Genomic DNA, 13,893 nt, shown 5'->3' with positions numbered 1-13,893 from the left:
ACTGTATGTACCAGTGGGCGGGGCTGAGAGCCAGTGGGCGGGGCTGTGAGCCAGGGGGCGGGGCTGTGAGCCAGGGGGCGGGGCTGTGAGCCAGGGGGCGGGGTTGTGAGCCAGTGGGCGGGGCTGTGAGCCAGCTGAGGGGCTCTGATCCAGTGGGCGGGGACTTCCCCTGGTGGGCGGGGCTGAGGCCTGGTGGGCGGGGCTGAGGCCTGGTGGGCGGGGCTGAGGCCTGGCGCTTTCCCCTCTGGTGCCGGCCTGAGGCTGAGGTGAAGATGGCGCTGAGCGGCCGCCGCACCGCTCACAGCATCGACCAGCGGCACCGCACCGGGGACGTGCTGCAGACCGGGGCCGAGCAGCTGGATTTCGGTGCTTTGCTGCTGACCAAGACGGTGTTGGAGGGGCTGAGGGAGGCCGGGTTCGAACGACCATCCCCCATCCAACTGAAGGCCATCCCGTTAGGGCGGTGCGGACTCGGTGAGAATACAGCAATGGGAGAGGGGGGAGTGGGCGAGGGAGGAGAGTGGGCGAGGGGGTGGAGAGGGGGCGAGGGGGTGGAGAGGGAGGAGAGGAGGTGGAGAGGGGGCGAGGGGGTGGAGAGGGGGTGGAGAGGGGGTGAGGGGGCGGAGAGGGGGGAGAGGAGGGGGAGAGGGGGTGGAGGGCGGGCGAGGGAGGGGGTGGAGAGCGGGCGAGGGACGGGGGTGGCGGGCGAGTGAGGGGTTTGGAGGGCGTGGGAGGGGTTTTGAGGGCGTGGGAGGGGGGTGGCGGGCGAGGGAGGGAGGGGGTGGAGAGCGGACGAGGGAGGGAGGGGGTGGAGAGCGGGCGAGGGAGGGAGGGGGTGGGTGGAGAGCGGGCGAGGGAGGGAGGGAGGGGGTGGAAAGCGGGCGAGGGAGGGGGTGGAAAGCGGGCGAGGGAGGGGGTGGAAAGCGGGCGAGGGAGGGGGTGGAAAGCGGGCGAGGGAGGGAGGGGGCTGGAGAGCGGGCGAGGGAGGGTGCTGGAGAGCGGGCGAGGGAGGGAGGGCGCTGGAGAGCGGGCGAGGGAGGGAGGGGGGTGGAGAATGAGGGAGGGAGGGGGTGGAGAGTGGGCGAGGGTGGGAGGGGGGTGGAGAGCGGGCATGGGTGGGAGGGGGGTGGAGAGCGGGCGAGGGAGGGAGGGGGGTGGAGAGCGGGCGAGGGAGGGAGGGGCGTGGAGAGCGGGCGAGGGAGGCAGGGGGTGGAGAGCGGGCGAGGAAGGGATGGGCTGGTGAGCGAGGGGGGGAGGGGGGTGGAGAGCGGGCGAGGAAGGGAGGGGGGTGGAGAGCGGGCGAGGGAGGTAGGGGGGTGGAGAGCGTGCGAGGGAGGGAGGGGGTGGAGAGCGGGCGGGCGAGGGAGGGGGTGGAGAGCGGGCGAGGGAGGGGGTGGAGAGCGGGCGAGGGAGGGGGGTGGAGAGCGGGCGAGGGAGGGGGGTGGAGAGCGGGCGAGGGAGGAGGGGGTGGAGAGTGAGCGGGTGTGGAGAGTGGGCGAGGGAGGAGGGGGGTGGAGTGGGCGAGGGAGGAGGGGGTTGGAGTGTGGGCGAGGGGGGGTGCGAGTGGGCGATGGAGGAAGGGCGGTGGAGAGTGGGCGAGGGGAGAGGAGGGGGGTGGAGAGTGGGCGAGGGAGGAGGGGGGTGGAGAGTGGGCGAGGGAGAAGGGGTGGGGAGTGGGCGAGGGAGAAGTGGGGGTGGAGAGTGGGCGCGGTAGGAGGGGGGGTGGAGAGTGGGCGCGGTAGGAGGGGGGGTGGAGAGTGGGCGAGGGAGGAGGGGGGTGGAGAGTGGGCGAGGGAGGAGGGGGGAGAGTGGGCGAGGGAGGAGGGGGGAGAGTGGGCGAGGGAGGAGGGGGGTGGAGCGTGGGCGAGGGAGGAGGGGGGTGGAGAGTGAGCGAGGGAGGAGGGGGTGGAGAGTGGGCGAGGGAGGAGGGGGTGGAGAGTGGGCGAGGGAGGAGGGGGGTGGAGTGGGCGAGGGAGGGAGGGGGTGGAGAGTGGGCGAGGGAGGGAGGGGGTGGAGAGTGGGCGAGGGAGGAGGGGAGGTGGGGAGTGGGCGAGGGAGGAGGGGAGGTGGAGAGTGGGCGAGGGAGGAGGGGAGTGGAGAGTGAGCGAGGGAGGAGGGGGGTGGAGAGTGAGCGAGGGAGGAGGGGGGTGGAGAGGGCGAGGGAGGGAGGGGGTGGAGAGTGGGCGAGGGAGGGTGGGGATGGAGAGTGGGCGAGGGAGGAGGGGAGGTGGAGAGTGGGCGTGGGAGGACGGGAGGTGGAGAGTGGGCGAGGGAGGAGGGGGGGTGGAGAGTGGGCGAGGAAGGAAGGGGAGGTGGGGAGTGGGCGAGGGAGGAGGGGAGGTGGAGAGTGGGCGAGGGAGGAGGGGAGTGGAGAGTGAGCGAGGGAGGAGGGGGGTGGAGAGTGAGCGAGGGAGGAGGGGGGTGGAGAGGGCGAGGGAGGGAGGGGGTGGAGAGTGGGCGAGGGAGGGTGGGGATGGAGAGTGGGCGAGGGAGGAGGGGAGGTGGAGAGTGGGCGTGGGAGGACGGGAGGTGGAGAGTGGGCGAGGGAGGAGGGGGGGTGGAGAGTGGGCGAGGAAGGAAGGGGGTGGAGAGTGGGCGAGGGTGGAGGAGAGGGGGGGTGGCAAGTGGGCAGGGGGTGGTGGAGAGTGGGCGAGGGAGGAAGGGGGTTGGAGAGTGGGTGAGGGAGGAAGGGGGGGTGGAGAGTGGGCGAGGGAGAAGGGGGGGTGGAGAGTGGGTAGGGAGTGAGGGGTGGAGAGAGGGCTAGGGGGCTGGAGAGCGGGCGAGGGAGGGAGGGGTGAAGAGCGAGGGAGGGAGGGGGTGCAGAGTGGGTGATGGAGGGAGGGGGTGGAGAGCGGGGGAGGGAGAGGAGGTGGAGAGCGAGGGAGAGGGGGTGGAGAGCGGGCGAGGGAGGGGGTGGAGAGCGGGCGAGGGAGGGGGTGGAGAGCGGGCGAGGGAGGGGGTGGAGAGCGGGCGAGGGAGGCGGTGGAGAGCGGGCGAGGGAGGCGGTGGAGAGCGGGCGAGGGAGGGGGTGGAGAGCGGGCGAGGGAGGGGGTGGAGAGCGGGCGAGGGAGGGGGTGGAGAGCGGGCGAGGGAGGGGGTGGAGAGCGGGCGAGGGACGGGGGTGGCGGTGGAGAGCGAGGGAGAGGGGGTGGAGAGCGGGCGAGGGAGGGGGTGGAGAGCGGGCGAGGGAGGGGGTGGAGAGCGGGCGAGGGAGGGGGTGGAGAGCGGGCGAGGGAGGGGGTGGAGAGCGGGCGAGGGAGGGGGTGGAGAGCGGGCGAGGGAGGCGGTGGAGAGCGGGCGAGGGAGGGGGTGGAGAGCGGGCGAGGGACGGGGGTGGCGGGCGAGTGAGGGGGGTGGAGGGCGTGGGAGGGGGTTGGAGGGCGTGGGAGGAGGGTGAGGAAGAAGGGGGTGGAGAGCGGGCGAGGGAGGAGGGGGTGGAGTGGGCGAGGGAGGAGGGGGTGGAGTGGGCGAGGGAGGAGGGGGGTGGCGAGTGGGCGAGGGGGGTGGCGAGTGGGCGGGGGGGGTGGCGAGTGGGCGGGGGGTGGTGGAGAGTGGGCGAGGGAGAAGGGGGGTGGAGAGTGGGCGAGGGAGGAAGGGGGGTGGAGAGTGGGCGAGGGAGGAGGGGGGTGGAGAGTGGGCGAGGGAGGAGGGGGTGGAGAGTGGGCGAGGGAGAAGGGGTGGGGAGAGGGCGAGGGAGAACGGGTGGGGAGTGGGCGAGGGAGAAGGGGGGTGGGGAGTGGGCGAGGGAGAAGGGGGGTGGGGAGTGGGCGAGGGAGAAGGGGGGTGGGGAGTGGGCGAGGGAGAAGGGGGTGGGGAGTGGGCGAGGGAGAAGGGGGGTGGAGAGTGGGCGAGGGGGGTGGAGAGTGGGCGAGGGAGGAGGGGGGGTGGAGTGGGCGAGGGAGGAGGGGGGGTGGAGTGGGCGAGGGAGAAGGGCGGGTGGAGAGTGGGCGAGGGAGAAGGGGGGGTGGAGTGGGCGAGGGAGGAGGGGGGTGGAGAGTGGGCGAGGGAGGAGGAGGGGTGGAGAGTGGGCGAGGGAGGAGGGGGAGTGGAGAGTGGGCGAGGTTGGAGGGGGGTGGAGAGTGGGCGAGGGAGGAGGGGAGTGGGCGAGGGAGGAGGGGGGTGGGGAGTGGGCGAGGGAGGAGGGGGGTGGAGAGAGGGCGAGGGATGCGGGGGGGTGGAGAGTGGGCGGGGAGGAGAGTGTGCGAGGGAGGAGGGCAAGTGGAGAGTGGGTGAGGGAGGAGGGGGGTGGAGAGTGAGCGAGGGGGTGGAGAGTGGGCGAGGGAAGGGGTGGGGAGAGGGCGAGGGAGAACGGGTGGGGAGTGGGCGAGGGAGAAGGGGGGTGGGGAGTGGGCGAGGGAGAAGGGGGGTGGGGAGTGGGCGAGGGAGAAGGGGGGTGGGGAGTGGGCGAGGGAGAAGGGGGGTGGAGAGTGGGCGAGGGGGGTGGAGAGTGGGCGAGGGAGGAGGGGGGGTGGAGTGGGCGAGGGAGGAGGGGGGGTGGAGTGGGCGAGGGAGAAGGGCGGGTGGAGAGTGGGCGAGGGAGAAGGGGGGGTGGAGTGGGCGAGGGAGGAGGGGGGTGGAGAGTGGGCGAGGGAGGAGGAGGGGTGGAGAGTGGGCGAGGGAGGAGGAGGGGTGGAGAGTGGGCGAGGGAGGAGGGGGAGTGGAGAGTGGGCGAGGTTGGAGGGGGGTGGAGAGTGGGCGAGGGAGGAGGGGAGTGGGCGAGGGAGGAGGGGGGTGGAGAGAGGGCGAGGGATGCGGGGGGGTGGAGAGTGGGCGGGGAGGAGAGTGTGCGAGGGAGGAGGGCAAGTGGAGAGTGGGTGAGGGAGGAGGGGGGTGGAGAGTGAGCGAGGGGGTGGAGAGTGGGCGAGGGAAGGGGTGGAGAGCGGGCGAGGGAGGTCAGTGGAGAGCGGGCGAGGGAGAGGGGGTGGATGGCGAGGGAGGGGGGTGAAGGGCGAGGGAGGGGGGGTCGAGGGCGAGGGAGAGGGTGGAGAGCGGGCGAGGGAGGGGGTGGAGAGCGGGCGAGGGAGGGGGGTGGAGAGCAGGCGAGGGAATGGGTGGAGAGCGGGCGAGGGAGGGGGTTGAAGGGCGAGGGAGGGGGGGTCGAGGGCGAGGGACGGGGTGGAGAGCGGGCGAGGGAGGGGGGTGGAGAGCGGGCGAGGGAGGGAGGGGGTGGAGAGCGGGCGAGGGAGGGAGGGGTGGAGAGGGAGGGAGGGGGCTAGAGAGCGAGGGAGGGAGGGGGTGGAGCGCGGACGAGGGAGGGGGTGTGGAGAGCGTGCGAGGGAGGGGGTGTGGAGAGCGTGCGAGGGAGGGGGTGTGGAGAGCGTGCGAGGGAGGGGGTGTGGAGAGCGGGCGAGGGAGGGGGTGTGGAGAGCGGGCGAGGGAAGGGGTGTGGAGAGCGAGGCAGGGGGGTGGAGAGCGGGCTTGGGAGGGGGGTGGTGGGCGAGGGAGGGGTGGTGAAGGGCGAGGGAGGGGGGGTGAAGGGAGGTGGAGTGGAGGGAGGGGGTGGAGGGCGAGAGAGGGGGGGTGGAGGGTGAGGGAGGGGAGGTGGAGGGCGAGGGAGCGAGGGAAGGGGGTGAAGAGCCGGGAAGGGGGTGAAGAGCCGGCGGGGGGGTGAAGAGCGGGCGAGGGAGGGGGTGAAGAGCGGGCGAGGGAGGGGGGTGAAGAGCGAGGAAGGGAGTGGGGTGAAGAGCGGGCGAGGGAGGGGGGGTGAAGAGCGGGCGAGGGAGGGGGGTGGAGAGCGGGCGAGGGAGGGGGAGAGCGGGCGAGGGAGGGGGAGAGCGGGCGAGGGAGGGGGAGAGCGGGCGAGGGAGGGGGAGAGCGGGCGAGGGAGGGGGAGAGCGGGCGAGGGAGGGGGAGAGCGGGCGAGGGAGGGGGAGAGCGGGCGAGGGAGGGGGAGAGCGGGCGAGGGAGGGGGAGAGCGGGCGAGGGAGGGGGAGAGCGGGCGAGGGAGGGGGAGAGCGGGCGAGGGAGGGGGAGAGCGGGCGAGGGAGGGGGAGAGCGGGCGAGGGAGGGGGAGAGCGGGCGAGGGAGGGGGAGAGCGGGCGAGGGAGGGGGAGAGCGGGCGAGGGAGGGGGAGAGCGGGCGAGGGAGGGGGAGAGCGGGCGAGGGAGGGGGAGAGCGGGCGAGGGAGGGGGAGAGCGGGCGAGGGAGGGGGAGAGCGGGCGAGGGAGGGGGAGAGCGGGCGAGGGAGGGGGAGAGCGGGCGAGGGAGGGGGAGAGCGGGCGAGGGAGGGGGAGAGCGGGCGAGGGAGGGGGAGAGCGGGCGAGGGAGGGGGAGAGCGGGCGAGGGAGGGGGAGAGCGGGCGAGGGAGGGGGAGAGCGGGCGAGGGAGGGGGAGAGCGGGCGAGGGAGGGGGAGAGCGGGCGAGGGAGGGGGAGAGCGGGCGAGGGAGGGGGAGAGCGGGCGAGGGAGGGGGAGAGCGGGCGAGGGAGGGGGAGCAGCCGCGGGAGGGGGAGGGAGTGGAGGGGGGGGAAGTGGAGGGAGGGGGGAGTGGCGGGGCAGGGTATAGGAGGGAGGTGATTGTGGAGGAAGGGGGTAGTGGTGGGAGGGGCTAGTGGAGAGTGGATGTGGGAGCAGGGAGTGGATGTGGGGGGGGTAGTGGATGAGGGAGGGAGGGGGAGAGTGGATGATGGAGGGGGAGAGTGGATGATGGAGGGGGAGAGTGGATGATGGAGGGGGAGAGTGGATGATGGAGGGGGAGAGTGGATGATGGAGGGGGAGAGTGGATGAGGGAGGGAAGGGGAGAGGATGAGGGAGGGAGGGGGAGTGGATGAGGGAGGGAGGGGGAGTGGATGAGGGAGGGAGGGGGAGTGGATGAGGGAGGGAGGGGGAGTGGATGAGGGAGGGAGGGGGAGTGGATGAGGGAGGGAGGGGGAGTGGATGAGGGAGGGAGGGGGAGTGGATGAGGGAGGGAAAGGAGTGGATGAGGGAGGGAGGGGGAGTGGATGAGGGAGGGAGGGGGAGTGGATGAGGGAGGGAGGGGGAGTGGATGAGGGAGGGAGGGGGAGTGGATGAGGGAGGGAGGGGGAGTGGATGAGGGAGGGAGGGGGAGTGGATGAGGGAGGGAGGGGGAGTGGATGAGGGAGGGAGGGGGAGTGGATGAGGGAGGGAGGGGGAGTGGATGAGGGAGGGAGGGGGAGTGGATGAGGGAGGGAGGGGGAGTGGATGAGGGAGGGAGGGGGAGTGGATGAGGGAGGGAGGAGGGAGTGGAGGAGGGAGGGAGGAGGGAGTGGAGGAGGGCGGTGGGAGTGGAGGAGGGCGGTGGGAGTGGAGGAGGGCGGTGGGAGTGGAGGAGGGCGGTGGGAGTGGAGGAGGGCGGTGGGAGTGGAGGAGGGCGGTGGGAGTGGAGGAGGGCGGTGGGAGTGGAGGAGGGCGGTGGGAGTGGAGGAGGGCGGTGGGAGTGGAGGAGGGCGGTGGGAGTGGAGGAGGGCGGTGGGAGTGGAGGAGGGCGGTGGGGGTGGAGGAGGGCGGTGGGGGTGGAGGAGGGCGGAGGGGGTGGAGGAGGGCGGAGGGGGTGGAGGAGGGCGGAGGGGGTGGAGGAGGGCGGAGGGGGTGGAGGAGGGCGGAGGGGGTGGAGGAGGGCGGAGGGGGTGGAGGAGGGCGGAGGGGGTGGAGGAGGGCGGAGGGGGTGGAGGAGGGCGGAGGGGGTGGAGGAGGGCGGAGGGGGCGGAGGAGGGCGCGAGGGGGGAGTGGAGGGAGGGGGGAGTGGATGAGGGAGGGAGGGGGGAGTGGGCATTGGATGCGGAACAAAGGGGAGAGTGGATGAGGGAGGGGCTGAGTGGATGAGGGAGGGGGTGAGTGGATGAGGGAGGGGGTGAGTGGATGAGGGAGGGGGTGAGTGGATGAGGGAGGGGGTGAGTGGATGAGGCAGGGGGGAGTGGATGAGGGAGGGGGAGTGGATGAGGGCGGGGGGAGTGGATGAGGGCGGGGGGAGTGGATGAGGGCGGGGGGAGTGGATGAGGGCGGGGGGAGTGGATGAGGGCGGGGGGAGTGGATGAGGGCGGGGGGAGTGGATGAGGGCGGGGGGAGTGGATGAGGGCGGGGGGAGTGGATGAGGGCGGGGGGAGTGGATGAGGGCGGGGGGAGTGGATGAGGGCGGGGGGAGTGGATGAGGGCGGGGGGAGTGGATGAGGGCGGGGGGAGTGGATGAGGGCGGGGGGAGTGGATGAGGGCGGGGGGAGTGGATGAGGGCGGGGGGAGTGGATGAGGGCGGGGGGAGTGGATGAGGGCGGGGGGAGTGGATGAGGGCGGGGGGAGTGGATGAGGGCGGGGGGAGTGGATGAGGGCGGGGGGAGTGGATGAGGGCGGAGGGAGTGGATGAGGGCGGAGGGAGTGGATGAGGGCGGAGGGAGTGGATGAGGGCGGAGGGAGTGGATGAGGGCGGAGGGAGTGGATGAGGGCGGAGGGAGTGGATGAGGGCGGAGGGAGTGGATGAGGGCGGAGGGAGTGGATGAGGGCGGAGGGAGTGGATGAGGGCGGAGGGAGTGGATGAGGGCGGAGGGAGTGGATGAGGGCGGAGGGAGTGGATGAGGGCGGAGGGAGTGGATGAGGGCGGAGGGAGTGGATGAGGGCGGAGGGAGTGGATGAGGGCGGGGACGAGGGCGTAGTGCGTGGACGAGGGCGGAGCGAGGGGGGGTGGATGAGGGAGCGAGGGGGGAGAAGATGGGGGGAGTGGATGAGGGAGCGATGGGGCGGTGGTTGGAGGGGGGGAGTGGAGGGAGGGGGGGGCGTGGAGGGAGGGGGGAGTGGATGAGGAAGGGAGGGGGGAGTGGGCATTGGATGCGGAACACAGGGGAGAGTGGATAAGGGAGGGAGGCGAGGGTGGATGAGGGAGGGGGGAGTGGATGAGGGAGGGGGTGAGTGGATGAGGGAGGGGTGAGTGGATGAGGGAGGGGGGAGTGGATGAGGGAGGGGGGAGTGGATGAGGGAGGGGGGAGTGGATGAGGGAGGGGGGAGTGGATGAGGGAGGGGGGAGTGGATGAGGGAGGGGGGAGTGGATGAGGGAGGGGGGAGTGGATGAGGGAGGGGGGAGTGGATGAGGGAGGGGGGAGTGGATGAGGGAGGGGGGAGTGGATGAGGGAGGGGGGAGTGGATGAGGGAGGGGGGAGTGGATGAGGGAGGGGGGAGTGGATGAGGGAGGGGGGAGTGGATGAGGGAGGGGGGAGTGGATGAGGGAGGGGGGAGTGGATGAGGGAGGGGGGGGTGGAGAGTGGGCGAGGGAGGGGGGGCGGAGAGTGGGCGAGGGAGGGGGGGTGGAGAGTGGGCGAAGGCGGAGGGGGGGTGGAGAGTGGGTGAGGGCGGAGGGGGGTGGAGTGTGGGCGGGTGTGGAGCGTGGAGGAGGGGGGTGGAGAGCGGGCGAGGGAGGAGGGGGGTGGAGAGCGGGCGAGGGAGGGAGGGGGTGGAGAGCGGGCGAGGGAGGGGGGTGGAGAGCGGGAGAGGGTGGAGAGCGGGCGAGGGAGGGGGGTGGAGAGCGGGCGAGGGAGGGGGTGGAGAGCGGGCGAGGGAGGGGGGTGGAGAGCGGGCGAGGGAGGGGGTGGAGAGCAGGCGAGGGAGGGGGGTGGAGAGCGGGCGAGGGAGGGGGTGGAGAGCAGGCGAGGGAAGGGGGTGGAGAGCGGGCGAGGGAAGGGGGTGGAGAGCGGGCGAGGGAGGGGTGGAGAGCGGGCGAGGGAGGGTGGTGGAGGGCGGGCGAGGGGTGGTGGAGGGCGGGCGAGGGGTGGTGGAGGGCGGGCGAGGGGTGGTGGAGGGCGAGGGAGGGGGGTGGAGGGCGAGGGGGGGTGGAGGGAGGGGGGTGAAGAGCGGGTGAGGGAGGGAGGGGCTGGAGAGCGGGGGAGGGAGGGGTTGGAGAGCGGGGGAGGGAGAGGAGGTGGAGAGCGAGGGAGAGGGAGGGGGTGGAGAGCAGACGAGGGAGTGAGGGGGGTGGAGAGCGGGCGAGAGGGAGGGGGTGGAGAGCGGGCGAGGGAGAGGGGGTGGAGAGCGGACGAGGGAGAGGGGGGTGGAGAGCGGGCGAGGGAGGGGGGTGGAGAGCGGGCGAGGGAGGGGGTGGAGAGCGGGCGAGGGAGGGGGTGGAGAGCGGGCGAGGGAGGGGGTGGAGAGCGGGCGAGGGAGGAGGGTGGAGAGCGGGCGAGGGAGGGGGTGGAGAGCGGGCGAGGGAGGGGGGTGGAGAGCGGGCGAGGGAGGGGGGTGGAGAGCGGGCGAGGGAGGGGGGTGGAGAGCGGGCGAGGGAGGGGGGTGGAGAGCGGGCGAGGGAGGGGGGTGGAGAGCGGGCGAGGGAGGGGGTGGAGAGCGGGCGAGGGGTGGTGGAGGGCGAGGGAGGGGGGTGGAGGGCGAGGGAGGGTGGATGGTGGGTGAGGGAGGGGGGTGGAAGGAGGGGGGTGAAGAGCGGGCGAGGGAGGGAGGGGCTGGAGAGCGGGGGAGGGAGGGGGTGGAGAGCAGACGAGGGAGGGAGGTGGTGGGGAGCGAGGGAGAGGGGGGTGGAGAGCGGGCGAGGGAGAGGGGGGTGGAGAGCGGGCGAGGGAGAGGTGGGTAGAGAGCGGGCGAGGGAGGGGGGTGGAGAGCGGGCGAGGGAGGGGTGGAGAGTGGGCGAGGGAGGGGGGTGGAGAGTGGGCGAGGGGGGGGGTGGAGAGCGGGCGAGGGAGGGGGGTGGAGAGCGGGCGAGGGAGAGGGGGGTGGAGAGTGGGCGAGGGAGGAGGGGGGTGGAGAGTGGGCGAGGGCGGAGGGGGGTGGAGAGTGGGCGAGGGCGGAGGGGGGTGGAGAGTGGGCGAGGGAGGAGGGGGGTGGAGAGTGGGCGAGAGAGGAGGGGGGTGGAGAGCGGGCGAGGGAGGGAGGGGGTGGAGAGCGAGGGAGGGAGGGGGTGGAGAGCGGGCGAGGGAGGGAGGGGGTGGAGAGCGGGAGAGGGTGGAGAGCGAGGGAGAAGGGATGGGGAGCGAGGGAGAGGGGGGTGGAGAGCGGGTGAGGGAGGGGGGTGGAGAGCGGGCGAGGGAGGGGGTGGAGAGCGGGCGAGGGAGGGGGGTGGAGAGCGGGCGAGGGAGGGGGGGTGGAGAGCGGGCGAGGGAGGGGGGTGGAGAGCGGGCGAGGGGGGGGGTGGAGAGCGGGCGAGGGAGGGGGTGGAGAGCGGGCGAGGGAGGGGGTGGAGAGCGGGCGAGGGAGGGGGTGGAGAGCGGGCGAGGGAGGGGGTGGAGAGCGGGCGAGGGAGGGGGGTGGAGAGCGGGCGAGGGAGGGGGGTGGAGAGCGGGCGAGGGAGGGGGGTGGAGAGCGGGCGAGGGAGGGGGTGGAGAGCGGGCGAGGGGTGGGGGTGGAGAGCGGGCGAGGGGTGGTAGAGGGCGAGGGAGGGGGCTGGAGGGCGAGGGAGGGTGGATGGTGGGTGAGGGAGGGGGGTGAAGAGCGGGCGAGGGAGGGAGAGGCAGGAGAGCGAGGGAGAGGGGGGTGGAGAGCGGACGAGGGAGGAGGGGAGGTGGAGAGCGGGCGAGGGGTGGTGGACGGCGAGGGAGGGGCGTGGAGGAGGGAGGGGGGCATGGAGGAGGGAGGGGGGCGTGGAGGAGGGAGGGGGGCGTGGAGGAGGGAGGGGGGCGTGGAGGAGGGACGGGGGCGTGGAGGAGGGAGGGGGGCGTGGAGGAGGGAGGGGGGCGTGGAGGAGGGAGGGGGGCGTGGAGGAGGGAGGGGGGCGTGGAGGAGGGAGGGGGGCGTGGAGGAGGGAGGGGGGCGTGGAGGAGGGAGGGGGGCGTGGAGGAGGGAGGGGGGCGTGGAGGAGGGAGGGGGGCGTGGAGGAGGGAGGGGGGCGTGGAGGAGGGAGGGGGGCGTGGAGGAGGGAGAAAGAGGAGAGTGGAGGAGGGTGAAAGGGGAGAGTGGAGGAGGGTGGAAGGGGAGGGTGGAGGAGGAAGGGATGGGAGTGTGGATGGGGGGGGAGTGGATGAGGGAGGGGGAGAGTGGATGACCGAAGGGGGAGTGGATGAGGGTGGAGTGGATGAGGGAGGGAAGGAAGTGGATGAGGGAGGGGGAGTGGGTGAGGGCGGGGAGTGGATGAGGGAACGGGGGAGTGAATGAGGGAGGGGGAGTGGATGAGGGAGGGGAAGTGGATGGGGGTGTGGATGAGGGGAGGGAGGGGGAGGTGGATGAGGGGCGGGAGGGGGAAGCGGATGAGGGGCGGGAGGGGGTAAGCGGATGAGGGGAGGGAGGGGGAAGCGGATGAGGGGAGGTCGGGGGAAGCGGATGAGGGGAGGGAGGGGGGAAGTGGATGAGGGGAGGGAGGGGGGAAGTGGATGAGGGGAGGGAGGGGGGAAGCGGAAGAGGGGAGGGAGGGTGGAAGCGGAAGAGGGGAGGGAAGGAGGGGGGTAGCGGAAGAGGGGAGGGAGGGGGGAAGCGGAAGAGGGGAGGGAGGGGGGAAGCGGAAGAGGGGAGGGAGGGGGGAAGCGGAAGAGGGGAGGGAGGGGGAAGCGGAAGAGGGGAGGGAGGGTGAAGCGGAAGAGTGGAGGGAGGGGGGAAGCGGAAGAGGGGGGAAGCGGAATGGGGGAAGGGAGGGTGGAAGCGGAAGGGGGGAGGGAGGGGGGAAGCCGAAGATGGGAGGGAGGGGGGAAGCGGAAGAAGGCAGGGAGGGGGGAAGCGGAAGAGGGGAGGGATGGGGGAAGCAGAAGAGGGGAGGGAGGGGGGAAGCGGATGAGGGGAGGGAGGGGGAAGTGGATGAGGGAAGGGAGGGGAAGTGGATGGGAGGAGCGGATGAGGGGGAAGTGGAGGAGGGGAGGGGTGGAGTGGAGGGGGGAGTGGATGAGGAGGGGGTAGGGGGACCGGATGTGGAGTGGGGGAAGGAGGGGGAGCGGATGGATGAAGGAGGGGGAGCGGATGAGGGTGGGCGGAATGGAATAAGAGGGGGGAGCGGATGAGGGTGGGGGAATGGATGAGGGAGCGGGAGGGAGATTGGAAGTGGATGAGGGCGGGTGGAGAGGATGAGGGGGGAGTGCATGAGAGGGGGGGAATGGCTAAGGGATGGTGGAGAGGGAATGGATGTGGGTGAGTGGGAGTGGATGAGGGGCGAGAGGGTGTATGTAGGGGTGTTTCGGACGGGTGTGGGAGGATGGGTAAAGCTGGGAGTTTGGGTCAGATGAGAGAGGTTGATGTGGGGGATGAAGGGTGGTGGGCTGGAGAGATGAATGGGTTGAAGAATTGTGTGGATGAGATGTGATGTTGAATGGGGGTTAGAATGCTACGAGGGGTGATTGAAAGGAGGGAATGAGGTGAGGATGGGGGGGATGAGAGTGGAGGGGGTGAGGTGGGGGGAATATTTGGAAGGTATGGGGGGGCTTATATGATGAGTGCATGTAGAGTGAGGGGAAAAGTAATCTGGATGTGGGTGGGTGATTTAAAGGGATTGACGGTTCTGGGAAGGTGTGAGGGATTGGGGGGAAAGGTGGGGAAAAATGGGATGAAATAAGCTAGATAGGAAGAGAAAGAAGTGAGGGTGTAAGAGGGGAATGGGTTAGGGTGTTGCCCACCTTGTGAAGGTGGTGGTGGCCCTTGAACTGCTGCAGTCTCTGTGGTGAAAGTTCCCTCCGCTGTTAGGATGGGGAGTTCCTTCGTTGTGGATCAAAAACACGATTATTCTCGTGTATCTGCTGCCTTTGTTCTTTTTGAAGTTGCTGGATTTAGGAGCTGCCAATGAAGATGATGTGGAGTTACTACGGTATAACGTTTGCTCAGTTTCCCATCGCGGCAGTCTGCTGGTTAATGTTGCTCCACTCATTGTTCAGTTGCTTCCTTGTGGCCACCACTGCAATTGAGTAAAATGTGATTGTGTAACTATCTCAAAGATGTGCAGCAAGAGAATTAATTTTCTCTTTTCAGATGTTCATTGTTTTGAACTGGGCAATTAAGAGTGAAGTGCTGGTGATTACCGGGCTGTCATTGCTGG

At 71.5% G+C, this 13,893-nt stretch overlaps 1 protein-coding gene across 1 annotated transcript in view; it reads left to right on the top strand.

The window, feature by feature from the left end:
• The first annotated feature begins 211 nt into the window (after positions 1-211).
• The window catches only part of ddx20 (DEAD (Asp-Glu-Ala-Asp) box polypeptide 20), a 33,212-nt gene continuing 19,530 nt past the window's right edge, over positions 212-13,893 (top strand). Inside the window, exon 1 of the mRNA XM_072480148.1 lies at positions 212-474. Coding sequence (XP_072336249.1) covers positions 273-474 — 202 coding nt within the window. The 5' untranslated portion in view covers positions 212-272. The remainder of the gene's footprint in view (positions 475-13,893) is intronic.

This window comes from Scyliorhinus torazame, chromosome 17 (assembly GCF_047496885.1).
Source record: "Scyliorhinus torazame isolate Kashiwa2021f chromosome 17, sScyTor2.1, whole genome shotgun sequence".
Classification (NCBI taxonomy): domain Eukaryota; kingdom Metazoa; phylum Chordata; class Chondrichthyes; order Carcharhiniformes; family Scyliorhinidae; genus Scyliorhinus; species Scyliorhinus torazame.
This window is presented reverse-complemented; position numbering and strand designations above follow the sequence as displayed.